Source organism: Teleopsis dalmanni, chromosome 2, assembly GCF_002237135.1.
Source record: "Teleopsis dalmanni isolate 2A chromosome 2, ASM223713v2, whole genome shotgun sequence".
In the NCBI taxonomy this organism is placed as follows: domain Eukaryota; kingdom Metazoa; phylum Arthropoda; class Insecta; order Diptera; family Diopsidae; genus Teleopsis; species Teleopsis dalmanni.
In genome coordinates this window covers 135099252-135114115 of record NC_051847.1, presented here as the reverse complement: position 1 = coordinate 135114115, position 14864 = coordinate 135099252, and the positions used below count along the sequence as shown (strand labels likewise).

The 14864-nt window shown below is 32.6% G+C and overlaps 1 protein-coding gene across 1 annotated transcript; it reads right to left on the bottom strand.

Moving 5' to 3' along the window:
• Positions 1-2959: 2959 nt before the first annotated feature.
• LOC119675761 lies at positions 2960-8185 on the bottom strand. The gene is made up of 2 exons (XM_038086968.1): positions 3508-8185; positions 2960-3429 (listed from the first exon to the last, which is right to left on the bottom strand). The coding sequence occupies exons 1-2, from the start codon at positions 8183-8185 to the stop codon at positions 2960-2962; spliced, it is 5148 nt and encodes a 1715-aa protein (XP_037942896.1).
• Positions 8186-14864: the final 6679 nt, after the last annotated feature.

Below are 14864 nucleotides of genomic sequence, written 5' to 3'. Positions count from 1 at the left end.
TTAAGTTATTTCTATTAATATATATATATTATATATATATACCTAATATATATAATATATATATATATATATATTATATAATATTATATTGCGTTTATTATTCTTATGTTATATTCTCATATTATGTGCTAAACATTTCATTTATTGTACTTATAATGAATTTTGTTTTGATATAATCAAATAATAATTTTAAATATTTCTTGTTTATTTTCTCATTTGTTTGTGAAAATAAAATATTTAATATTTATATAAGTTAATCAGTTCAGTAAATATTAACCATTTTGCTTTTATTTTGAAGTAACATTTAAATATTTGTCACTAATGTACTATGACTGTTATATAAATATTAATTGTAATCACATATAGTTAAATAAAAAATTATTAAAAAACATACGAATTTCAAAAATGTTCCTCCCACGCAAAATGAATGTAAAAGCTTTTTCCTTCCAATGCAACATTATTTCTTCTCACTTTCCATTGCAACACATAAAAAGTTGTTGCATGGCATAAGAAACATTGAAATGAATACTTCCAGCGACCCAAAAATGTAAACAAACTCATGCGCATTACTGCAAAAAACATAATAAAAATTAGCGCCAAAACATTTGTTTATAAGAGTTCCTCAGTATTGTTTGCAGCATGTTTATATACAATAATGTTGCCGACAACTACGAACTATCAAATGTATGTAAACATATGTACTCTTGTTGCGAGCGAGCGAAAACTACCTACTTGATAAGAACGGTGGTATTCTATAGTTAAATAAGATAAATATATAATTTGCCTAAAAATATGTTTTAAATAATAAATTCGAAGAACTTAAATGAATTAATAATGACATAAAGCAAAAATAAATATAAGATAAAGTTTAATAAATAATAAATAAATTACGATAATATATGTAGAGGAAATTGTAGACTATGCTCTGACAAAATGAATTTCTAATTGTAAATAAAATCTTTAAATTGTTATATTATTTTTAAGGAAAAAATTGTGTAATTTCAGGTCTTGAATTTTGAACTTGATTTACTATTTAAACATAAATAACCAACTTTTCCGGGACACAAAAAAAGAAAAAAAGCCACATAACAATGAACTATTGTATTTGTCACATAAACCATCACGTGCCTTCCGAAATTTATTGTTATTTCTCCACTAAGCCACTAAATTCTTAGCCCACACTGTAGTGATTATACCTATGCCATGCAGTAATTATACTGCACAATGTGCGGTTCCAACGAACGAGTAACAATAACTGATAATAGCTCATAAATTTTTGGTTCTAAGCAAAATTGTGTGGAATTTTTCAATAAATTTATTTTAATTTATTATTTACATTTTCGTCTGTCCTGACAGTGAACCAATGTTGCTCCATTGATTGCTGGTATTGCTGGTGTTGTTGCATTCGGAAAATATGCATAATTTGCCACTGATTACATAAATTCTTTATTTATTTTTATTAGTGTGTGCAAATATTGAGAATAATTATTTTATTGGACATTCTGGTGCATATTTTGTGGTTGCCGGCAAATATTCCATTTAAGCAACGCGATTTGGTGTTGCATCTTTGTGGCCAACGATGCGTTTTGAATAATTAAGCAATTTTTGGATATTTAAAATTCAGTAAAATAAATTATTAATAATTTATTTATTTTGTTTTATAAATAATTATGAGTGTAATTAAAATAAATATAATTTGTGGTATGCATAGATTGTTTTACATGTAATTGCATTACTCATACGCACCGTTGAACAATTTACTTACTGTGAAAGAAATTTATATAAATTTATAATTCCAGGTGTGTACGAACTAATGAACTATCAATAAATGATTTAATTGCAAACCATCAATTAAGTTTTTGTACGCTTAAATTCGTTTTCTTGTTTTGTGGTTATCTGTAGTTCATATCAAAAGATGCACTGCACATTTATCGATTTTTAATTAAATCTATTTAAAGTTTTTTGCAGTTTTCCATTTATTTTTTGTTGTTTAGTCTTTTAATGAACTATTTTTGTATGGAATAATAAAAACTTAAATTTCAACACTAATAAACTGAACATGTCGATTGGAAATTAACAAGAATATATATCAAATTTTAAACCTTGAATTGTATTTTATTTTTGCACCAAAACACTAAGAAACATGACATTAGGTCATTTCAGTTGCAAAACATTACATATATAGATCAAGATAGTATGTATTTAATACAAATTTGAAAATTTTCGAGGATCGATTTAAAATGACATTTGCATGAATTCTAAGCGACATATTAGAATAGCATACCATACCGGTCAATGAAGACGCACTTAACGTAAGTGTGGATTGTAAAATATTGGTAAATAACATTCATATGCGTTTTAAGATGGATAACGCTACGTAAGAGTCTCTCTGGGATCTTCCGTCAAATTCTGAACTAGAACCCTCAAGGCCGCAAAAGATCTTGCCATCTAAAAGCCAGATGGTGGTGAACACATTTTAAAAGAAATTGAAATAACCGAGAAATCTTGGACCGAAGTCAAGCCGTTAGCTCACAACCGTACAAAAGTGAGTTGCTTTGTTGAGGCTCTATACTCCAATAGGAGTTAAAGGAGAGAAGGAAAGTTTAATTCATTCGCTTAAGTGTTCTATTGCAGCACTATCTTTTGTGTTATCAGAAGTTGTTCGTTAAATGCGGTTTTTTCTTTCTTTAAAGTTTCAAAGAATATTTCATTTATTTATATCTAATATTACTTATCATATAAAACATATTTTTAAATGTAATTAGAACAAAACTCAAACAAATTTACTGCACAACACGAAACACAACCGAACACGACGGATGCTCGTACAACAAGAAAAATGAAACAACTTGCTAACCATTAAAAAAAGCCCACACACAGTGGTTGCCAGATTGATTTAGATAATTTTAAACATTTCTCCCACCTAGACGTGGAGATACAACCGGATCTTGCGTCTATATTACTCGTGTGCTTCAGGACGTCCTTCAATGTCGATTGGTAAAACAGAGATCTTCGTAATTGGCCGTTTCACAATGGCGGACTGTGTTTTTATGGTTACGACACGAACAGCACCGTCCGTGCCAGGATGGACTTGGATAATGCGGCCAAGCAACCAGGAGCTTGGAGGCAATCGTTCATCTCGAAGTAGGACCAGTTGACCGGTTGCGACATTTGTTTGGCTTTTAGTCCATTTGTTTCTGGCATGTAATTGTGTTAAATATTCTTGGGACCAACGGCGCCAAAAGTCTTGATACATCTGGCTTAACATCTTCCATCGGAATAGTACACCAATCTTTGTATTTAGCAAATTAGGTTCAGGTACGGCAGATGGCGCTCGTCCAATCAAAAAGTGTCCTGGTGTCAACGCGGATAAGTCTGTGGGGTCATCAGATAGAGCCGTAAGCGGCCGCGAATTTAAACAATTTTCGACTTGTTTTAATAACGTGTAAAATTCTTCAAAAGTTAAAGTTGCCGTGTTTACTACACGCTTAAGATGAAATTTCATGCTTTTTACTCCTGCCTCCCATAGGCCACCAAAACGAGGCGCTGCGGGTGGTATAAAGTGCCAATTTATGCCAACGGTTGATGCAAACACAGACCCAGCTTCAATTTGTTTTTTAAATAATTTAATTTCATCTTTCATTAAAGCATCAGCACCGACAAAGGATGTACCACGATCGCTGTACATATCTGAGCATATGCCACGGACTGATACAAATCGCTTTAACGCTGCTAGAAATGTTTCAGATGTCATATCACTCACAAGTTCCAAATGAATAGCTCGTGTAATAAAACATATAAATAGAGCCACATACCCCTTGTAAGTACGTTGGCCTCTCCCTCTTGTCGCTCTCACATTAAATGGACCAGCATAATCCACGCCCGTGTGCATGAATGGCTGTGATATATTACACCGTGCTGGAGGTAAGTTACCCATAAGTTGTGCTTGCGGTCGACAGGCTTGACGAAAACATGTAATGCATTTGTTAATCACTCTCTTCACAGCGGATCTTCCTTCAATAACCCAAAATTGCCGTCGCACATATGCTAATGTTGTTTGAGTTCCGCCATGTAATGTTCGACTATGAGCGTGATTAATAATCAACGTAGTAAAATAATGACATTTGGGTAATATCATTGGACATCGTTCATCTGAAGGAATATTCGCATTTTGCAGTCGTCCATTTAGACGCATAATTCCGTCGGAATCAAGCTTCGGATTCAATTTAAACAATTTACTTGATTTGTTGATTGGATTGCCTTTCCGTAAAGCGGCATAATCGTTGGTAAACTCGGTCCTTTGTACAATTGTTACTAATTTTTTAAGAACCGTATAACGTTCTTGCCAAGTGCAGAAACTTTCATCTCTACGCATCCTTTTTTGACACATATGAATAAAACGTAGACATTGCGCCACGACTACGAGTAATTTATCAAGAGTAGCATATCGTCCAAATATTTCCCACACTTCTGTTGATAACTGCGTAGTTAATGAGTTAATCTCTTTTTTCTCAGGTAAACTGTCAGGAGTATGATTGATTTGGTGATTAGGCCACATTTTCTCATTTAAGCGAAGCCAAGATGGTCCATACCACCACATCAGATTACCTTTTAGTTGCAAAACGGTACTGCCTCGTGATGCACAATCAGCCGGATTATCCTTTGTTGCAATATACCTCCAGTCTTCAATATTTGTCATTGACTGAATTTGTGACACTCTGTTTGCCACGAACTGCTTCAATTTGCCTGGATCAGTTCTAATCCACCACAGTGTGGTTGTATTATCAGTCCACAAAATACAGCGTGATGGTTGACACTTTAATGTTCCTTTAACCTTGTGTAGAAGTTTTGCTGCTAGCAATGCTGCACATAATTCTAAACGTTGTATAGACGTTTCTTTCAACGGGGCTACCTTAGTTTTACTAATAAGCAAATTTACAAAACTGGTCGTACCGATGGTTGTTTTCGCATATACTGCAGCCGCATATGCTTGATTTGATGAATCACCAAATGCGTGTAATTCAATTGCACTTGTCGAAGTGGTGTTTATCCAACGTGGGATTCGAATGTGATGTAATTGTTGTAAGTCAATACGAAAGTTATGCCAAATGTTTGCCATCTCTATTGACAAGGGATCATCCCAATCGGATCCAGTACGCCAGAGTTGTTGCAGAAATATCTTTCCTCGAATGATAACCGGAGCCAAGAACCCAAGTGGATCAAATAACTTCGATATGTCAGACAACATTAGTCGTTTTGTGTAATGATGGTTGTCACAAGTTACATTGACGTTGTAACCAAAACTGTCGGATTTTGTATACCAAGTAAGACCAAGTGTCTTAGTTTTATACTCGGTGTTAATTTCCACATCGTCGGCGTGAGCTTTTACGTCCTCAGTCAGAGTGCTTAAAACGTCATTTGAATTCGAATTAAATTTACGTAAAGTGAAGCCTGCAGTTGCTAGAAGCTCCTGAAGTTCGTGCAATTTTTCTGCAGCTTCGATTGGAGTGTCTCCACCTGATAGTACGTCATCAATGTAAAATTCATTTAGAATCGATTCAGCTGCCCGTGGAAAACGAGTTTGCTCCTCTTTTGCCAGAGTACGCAATACTTTGATGGCAAGATATGGAGCACAATTAGTCCCATTTGTTACAGTGAGCAACCGGAACGTTGTAGGGGCGTCCCCGTGTCGAACGCGCCACATTATTCGTTGCAAATCCACATCTTTGCTATCAACAAGAATTTGCCTGTACATTTTCTCGATATCTCCTGTAAACACTATAGGGTAATGCCGCCATTGCAAGATGATATTTGATAGATCATTTTGTAATCTGGGACCTATATGCAGACAATCATTAAGAGATATTCCGCTCAAACATTTATTAGAAGCATTGAAGACTACGCGAAGCTTCGTTGTAGAACTCGATGCTTTATAGACACCATGGTGAGGAAGATAACATGTTGAAGCTACATCATACGAGTGTGGCACCACTTCCATATGGCCACAGGTCTGATATTCGTCCATGAAATCTTGGTAGAGTTTGTACATATCCGGATCTCGGGTTAATCGCTGTAACGTGCTGTTTAATAATGCAAGTGCATTTAGTTTACTTGACTTAAGTGTTGCCAAGTCAGCTTTCTGCTTGATTGGTAGTCTAACTACATATCGACCCGTTGCGTTGCGTACAGTTGTACGCTCAAAAAAATCTTCACAGTACATTTCATCTTTTGTTAACGGAGCGTGGTTTGTTATTTCTTCCAATTCCCAAAATTTATGTAGCATTTCGTGCAATGTTGCCCGAGTATGACAGCAATTAACTTGTCCTTTCACTGAAATACCCTTTCGTCGCGACAGTCCACCAAAAATTACCCAACCGAGTTGCGTATATTGGGCAACAATATTGTTAGTTGGATGCCGTTTCAGTCGCTCATAGACAATAGCAGCATAATCTGAAGCGCTCAAAATCATATCGACTGCCCCCGGAACCTGTAATTGAGGATCAGCTAAATCTAAATTCATGAACTCACCAAGCGCTTCTTTCGGTATGGGAATGGTTGGGGTAACGCTACCCACTCGTGGAAGTATTAGTGCAACACAATTCATGTTGAAATCGGATTTTAACGAATGGATTGTAAATGAAACTATTCCTCTTGAATTAGCGACCCTTTCACCATTTGCACCACTCACCGGCACTATGACATTTGTTTTGTCCAGTTTTAACCGCTGCACGATGAATTCGCTGACAAACGTTGCTTCCGACGCGCTATCCAAAAGAGCTCGCACAATAAGCTTCTGACCAGAAGGACTCCTTACCTCTATCAATGCAGTGCCAATTAAAACAGTCTGTAGATGTAAAGTTCGAGCACCTTGATTAGCACTGGAAATGTATGTATTATTTGATGTGACAGCGTATTTCTTAGTCGCTTCAGTGGTCTTTTCCGGTATATTTGAGTAATTAGTTTCTCCACCACTTCCACTATGGTCATGTAGTAATGTATGATGCGCTGCATTACATCGCAGACACCGATATTTCGATGGACAATTATGACCCATGTGTCCCGTTCTCAAACAATTGAAACACAATCTTGCAGATCTGACTACCTCATATCTCTTTGTCCCAGTCATTTGCCGAAATTCTGCGCAATATGCCAGTAAATGCTTACCTTGACAATGCACGCATTGTTGAACAGTGGTATGATGGCTTTTCACGAACCCCTTTGTTCTGATAGGTGTTACAAACTTTTTCTCCTGATTAGAGTTATCGGTCATGCTATTAACTACCTCCAGCGAATGTATTCGATTTTCTAAGAAACTGACCAGCTCCTCAAATTTTGGAATTTGTTCTAAACTGGTTGTTGACAGCTCCCAAGCTGAGCGTGTTTTCGTGTCTAATTTTTGGAGAAGGGTAAAGACCAACCAATCGTCCCAATGCTGCACTGGACGACCCAATTGCTCTAACGCACGCACAGCTGACGTGATGGTGTCACATAACAAGCGTAAACTATTTGGTAACCCATCAGACACCGTTGTTAAATTAACAATTTGTTTTAAATACGCATTAAGAATGATCCTCTTGTTCTCATACTTGCGGACGAGTAAACTCCATGCTACTGCCCAATGTGCATCTGTTGTAGTAATGTTGTCTAGGGCGTGTTGAGCGTCCAACACTAACGCATCTTTTAAATATTGAAGTTTCTGTGTATTAGACAATGCAACGTTATTTGATACAACTGACGTGAATAAATCCTTAAATGCGTACCAGTGCAGATAATTACCATCAAACGACGGAATTTTAATACGTGGTAAATTAGACGTCAGTTCCATGCTTGACACACCTTTAATTACAGTTTCGTTATTACCTGGAGATTCTATAACTTCAGTGCTTTCTAACTCATCGATTAGCTCTCCCATCATTTCCGAATAAATTATTTCAATTTCCATGTAACTGTCTTCGCTAACTAACGCTTTTATTGTGTCACTCACTTCCACCTTTGCACCGTCATAAATATTGGCCAACAAATCTTCTCGAGCTTCCTTGTACTGCGTCCAGTAACTTTCCAAGAGATTCTTTCTGGCAGTGAAGAAACCTTTTGTTTGCTTGCTTTTTGCCGTTTTCCGTATGTTGGTGGAGAAGTTTTTCAGCCGGGATTGCGTAGCTTCCAATTTTCTGGCGATTTTTTGCATTTTCAGATTTTATGCGAATCAACTGTGATTATTTTCGAAAGTAAATAATTGTGCCCAGCGGCTATAAAATTTGGTAGATATGCCCAGCGGCTATGAATATGAAAGATACGCCCAGTGGCTATAACTTTGAGAAATATGCCCAGCGGCGAGACGAAGCACGCGATCTTCGTAGGCAGCAACACACAATTGAACGCAAAAGATATGTTGCTCCCCGCAAGGGATGCCAAAAATGTTCGTTAAATGCGGTTTTTTTCTTTCTTTAAAGTTTCAAAGAATATTTCATTTATTTATATCTAATATTACTTATCATATAAAACATATTTTTAAATGTAATTAGAACAAAACTCAAACAAATTTACTGCACAACACGAAACACAACCGAACACGACGGATGCTCGTACAACAAGAAAAATGAAACAACTTGCTAACCATTAAAAAAAGCCCACACACAGTGGTTGCCAGATTGATTTAGATAATTTTAAACAGAAGTGAATGAAAAATATTTAATATTAATATTTAAAATGTTTAATAAGAAATTCTCTTAATTTTTTTTTAATGCAAAATAGCAATTTTAAATTAAAAATCTTTACTGAAAATTTTTATTCAAAAGTTTTCTGCCCTAAAAATACTAACTAAAATTTAACTAACTTGTGTTTTTGTAATGTTTCTTATTGTCTTATTTTTGCTGCTGTTAGCCAGCACTTTGCGTTTTCTTATTTAATTTTATATTGTTTGTATATGCTCTAGAAATAAGTAGGGCACTAGGTCCCAACTGAGCAGTACCAGCGACCATAGTTGATCTTTTGTAATCTAAATTAAATACTGATTTAATTTTTAACTTAGAACATATATATTCAACATATAGAGAAATGCTTTGTAATTAATAATAATTAAATTTAGAGGAGCGATTTACACTCATATGAAATTCACTTTCGTAAATTATGTAAATATATGGATATACATTATAACAATATGGATATATATGGTACATATATTACAATGAATAAAACAATTATATATAATAAAAAGGTATTTTAAAGTTCAACTAATGAAAAATACTTTTCATGAAATTTAAGATAAAAAATATTAAGTTCTGCTATGCAGAGCCTACATTTTCAAGCATTATTTCACCTTAACATTTCAATTAATACAATATCATTTATTATAAATAAAAATTTTTATATTGAAATAAGCTACGGCGCATCTTTATTCACGTGCCAACTGTCTCAACTCATTGAGTTCACGACAAGTTCATAATGTAGAGACTGCATTATTTGTAACATAAAATTTTATGCTTTTAATTAAAGTCAAATTAATACAAAATACGTACAAGCACAGTGTCAACATGCAATAATTATAATTAATACGAAGCAGGCAGACTCACATTTGGGTCAGTTGGCAGTGCATATGTCAGGCCATAAAATGCCTTCTCGCACTGATGCAAACATAATTATGTCAATATGAGCTCAACTGTTAAAAAAGGAACCAATTCATTTCATTTGGGCTTGGTTTGTTCGCTTGCTTGAGTTGGAAAAAAGGATCGGTGAAATGTATGTGAAAGTCAAACCACGATTTTACACACATTTCATTTTAACGGTGGCAACCTTTATACGCCAAATGATGTGTTCTACAAAAACCATTTTTATTTTTGTTTTTCTTTCTCATTTTTTTATTTGCTTTTCTACTTTTCACACCTCCGTCATTTCTGTTTTACTTTAATTACAAAGTTGCCACATATTCAGACCTTAAAAAAATTATTAAATATTTGCTGCAAGGATGATTATATGCTTTCCACTTTGCGGTGAATATTTAACTTAGTTTCATGGCTTAGGAATTGAAAAAATATATAAATAATTTTAATATTATGCAAATACCGTATATATACTTAATATATACTTGAAATATATAAAGCAATAAATTATTAACATTTCCAGAATATCTTCAAAAAATCTTTCAAGAAAGAAATAATTCCAAGACCACTGATGATGAGTATTTGACAATACTCGATACAGCTATGTGAGCAGCCAAAAATTTAATTAATTTAAAATAATAAAAATAAATTGTTGTTGTTGCAATATCGATAAAAACCTCTATATTGAAAACAATACTTTCCACAGCAACGTTGCTAACTTAGCATTAATAATATATCTTCTTCTTCTTGTTCTTGAGTTAGTGCTATTACGCACTTTTACTCTATAATGGCTGGGGGGCTTATCACTACCCCACACTAGGGTTTAACTAGGTTAAGAAATCATATCATTTATTTGCTTTTTATTTGATGACGGACCTTACATCAGCATATCTTCCTGAGAGTCCAGAAGTGGACTATGAAAATGAAATGTAACATCGAAAATGAAAACAAAATGTCATTTCGACATTTTTATATCAAAACTGATTGATAAAGTATTGTTCATAGGGCTGTATTCAAGAAAAGGTTTTAAATGAAGCTAACTTTCAGTGAAAGTTCGAACATTGTTGTGCCTATTTTTATATGATAAAGTTAGCTTTGATAATTGGGTTTCCACCCAAAACCGATTTCTACCAGCAAACAAGTGCTTTTATGTAATATGTATATTAAGTTAAGTCCATTAGTTTTAATGTTTATTTAATGTATTCAAAATATAGGTGCCACATTGACGCAGTTATATCGAATATTTTTGTATTATACTATCTTCAGACAGTCAAATTTCCTTAATTTCGTAAAATGAAATTTCGTTAATTTCGAAAGTGTTCACACTGCTCTAAATTAAGGAAATTTTAGGTTTTTTGTTAACTTTTAAAAGTTAATTATTATAACTATAAAGGATGGTATTCAGTAGTTTTACTTTAGTGGATTTCTAGTATGTGAATTATTATTTTTCACTCTATTTAAAGTTAATAACAATAGTTTTTTCTTATATTCAAGTTTAAAAATTTGCACTACTTTCAAAATAGTTTTCCGGTTTTATTAAAGTCAATTGTCACTAACATTTACTTAAAAAAAAATATCACCTATTCGTTATCTTAACTTTATATTTTGCTTAAAATTTATCTTACGCATAGTTGCATTTAAAATTTCCCTTAATATCAGTCTTCGTTTAAACGAAATTAAAGCCATTTTCTTAAATTTCGTTCTAACCTCAAAACTAGATTTTGTATGGAAAAAACAACTTAATTTCGCTGAAACAAATATGACATTAAGATTTTTGCTTAATTAAGGTGTATCTGAACATAATAACGAAATAATTGTAAAAAATTATTAATGTACCGTGTTTATAGTTAATATATTTTCAATCAGTTTTAAAAATAGAAATTTTAAACTATATGTATGAACTTCAAAAATTTAAAGAAGATTTGCAAAACTTATTATATTAATAATTCTTACTATTGAATTCATTCTAAATATATATATGGTTTATTTAGGCCTTATTAAAATTTCAACTATCTTTGTATAGCTTCTATTTTATTATGATTTAGTGCTATTTATAATATCGAATAAAAAGATTCTTAAGTATATAGCAAACTCTTCGCACGAATTCGTTTTATAAAACAATATTCCACATGAACTATTATGCTCCTCAACCACCATAATTCTCTGACTCCATTAGCATAACAATCATTTTGCATTTATCATTTTAGTTATTCCCATAAAACTATTTACCAACTTAAGTGTTTAATTAAACCGCATAGAAGTCAGTTAGCACATTTAGTAATGCTCAAAACCAAACCGCCCCGCCTCAACACCAAAATGGGAGAGGGTATTTAAAATCGCGGAAAAATGATACAGGAAAGAGATTTTCGTAATTTTCATTTCAGTTAAATTACAATTTTCCATTTTATTATGTATTTAACGTGATAAAAATATTTTGTGTTTCATAATAGAAACATATTATATTTAAATATATGTGAATTAAAATACACAACCATGAATATGCATATATGTATATGTGTACTATATATGGTAGATGTGTACTTGCACTCTTATCAAGAACTATGTTAGGGAATTCGTAAGAGTATTTTTGATAGAAAGCGAGTAGTTTGGCTTTTTGGTGCGGCGCAAAGCAATTTAAAATAAAATTTATGCTAATTTGCGTATATGGAAAATAGCAGATGTACAGTGTATATTTCAACTGGGAATGAAAAATAATGAATTATGAGTATAATTGAAACACAAAGCGAAAATATAATGCTCTAGAAAAAAAAAAATTTTGAAAGCAGTTGAAATACTCTGCTTTCATATTTTGCATTGGTAATTTAGTATGCAAGGCTATTATTCAAATTTTTTTTTGTGAAAAGAAATTATATTTTAATGGAAGTGAAAACATAATATACTAATATTATTGTTAACAATAGAAAATTGTGATCCATATTGCGTTGCTTTTAACAAAAAACTTATAACAAGTCCGTATGGCTACATAACCAACCACTACTAATACTTATCTAAGTAGTAGTATTCTGTGCTTTTAGTAATTTATATTCAATTAACAATCATACAAAAAATTACGACAATACACTTGCTTTCACAATCGAAGAGATTAATTTCAAACCTTCCATTAAATCCTTGAAAGGTTCAAGTAAATCATTTTATCTAAGCCATAATAGTGTGTATTTTCCTTGACCTTGTAATCTTACTAAACTTTTCCATATCTACAATAAATAAGGTTTAATACAAGTATATAATCACATTAATAGAAAAGAAAATAAGTGTGTAGTTGATTTCGATTTGGCATTCTAACTGCATGTTCACACTATACAAAGTAATCTTGAACTCTCCTTACAGAGGTTAAAGTATCAAAATAAGGTTAACTAAATTTAACAAAGTTAACACAAGCAAAAATGTCAAATCGAAACAATTTTATTTCTTCATCCAGCATCCACATTCACACTACAATGGCGATGCCGATGTCGATGCCTGGCAAGGACCTTCTGTTAAATGATGCTCCTTGCGAATTTAAGTTCACGACTTTTCGCTTTTCTTTCAGAGAACAATAGCATTAACCATAGCAAAGCATAGTATCAAAGACAATCCATGACAACAAGTGGAAGTTTGAAATCAAATAACAATGAAATAAATATCACAGCTGCATGTGTCAAATAAATATAGACGTGTTTTTTTTTTTTAAATAATATATTTTGAAATTTAAGAAAATATTTTTTAGACAAGTTTATCAAAAAGAAGTTTCAGTCAACTTATTATAAATACAGGAATACAATTGAAGGTATTTAAGCAATGTTTTTTATATTTTATTTCAATGTCAGCAAAAAATATGTTAGAAATATAGAAAAATATTTTCTATATTGTTGTTGTTGTTGTGGTTTGAGTTAGTGCTATTGCGGACTTTTACTCTTTTGTGGCTGGGGGACTTATCCCTGCTTTAACTATACTAGAATTATTATCATTTATTTATCTTTTAACTGATGATGGACCGTAGATCAGCATATCTTCTTGTGCGTCCTGAGGTGGACTTCTATACATATTTTGAAAATTTCAATAAAATTATCAAATTAATATACATACTTTGATTAATGATATTTTAGTCTAAACTTGTCATGTACATATCCATATTCTCGTAACACAGTTTTTGTCTTAACATAATTATCGTATTGCTGCAGAAACTATATCGTATTGCTCTCTTGTACTACCTGGTAGGACTTCTTTCCCTCGTGAATTAAATGTTATGTTTTACAGATTACACAAACATTTCTCTATAATCTACGTAATATTAAAATTGTGATATAAAGAATTAATTGTACTTAAGGGGATAATAATGCAAATTCAATATGCTATCTATTATGAGAGTGATGCTTTTAATTGTCAATGCAGCTTAGGGATATGTTATACAGGCAATCACATGATAAATGATCATGGCGTTTATCGCCGTTGATCATGAGTACGCTTTTATTGATCATGAGCAGAAGGTATGTTATCCAGAGAACATGACTTACCTTTAATAGATGAAAAATTTTGTACAGATATATCATGTTTGTTCCTAAAATGCACAAACTCTAGTAATTATTACTGAACAACGCATAATACAAAATATATAGAAAGCTAACTTTCATAGACCTGAAATCGGGATTTTTGGACACATAGAGCAAAATTTCTTGGAAAGCATTGCAACAGAATAATATCAATTCGGGGATAGTAAACATAATTCAAGCGACAAGCATGTGAGAAAAATTGTTAAGTTAAGAAACATTTACGAAATTATCCAGTTTTAAATAAGGGTAAGGAATCCTTCTGTTTAACTCAGTTGAACCCATTAGTTTTTGGTATGTTAATGCATATTAACAGTCAAGCTGAGAATATGAGCACCGAACAAAGAACCTTTTAACTGTTGAAATCTTGTAAACGCAGAGGATCGTATAATATTTATTTCAACAACAGAAGAAAGCTTCAAAAGACTGTCAACCAGTGGAAAGCAAAAAGAAATAACAATACAACTATTTATCATCTCGTGAATATTAACCAAATGTTTAATCATACTAACGTTTTAAGAAAGCAAGGCACATACCAATAATTACACAAAACTTTTTTAAAAATCGGATAATATAGAATAAACTCAGCACCAACTATAGAGCTTCGCAAACTCACTGCTGAGGAAAATAAAATAAGAAGCGATGGTACAAAAACCGAACTACAGCAAATTCATATCATATTCATATCATATAGTCAAATGCCATTTATTGAAGTGGTGCA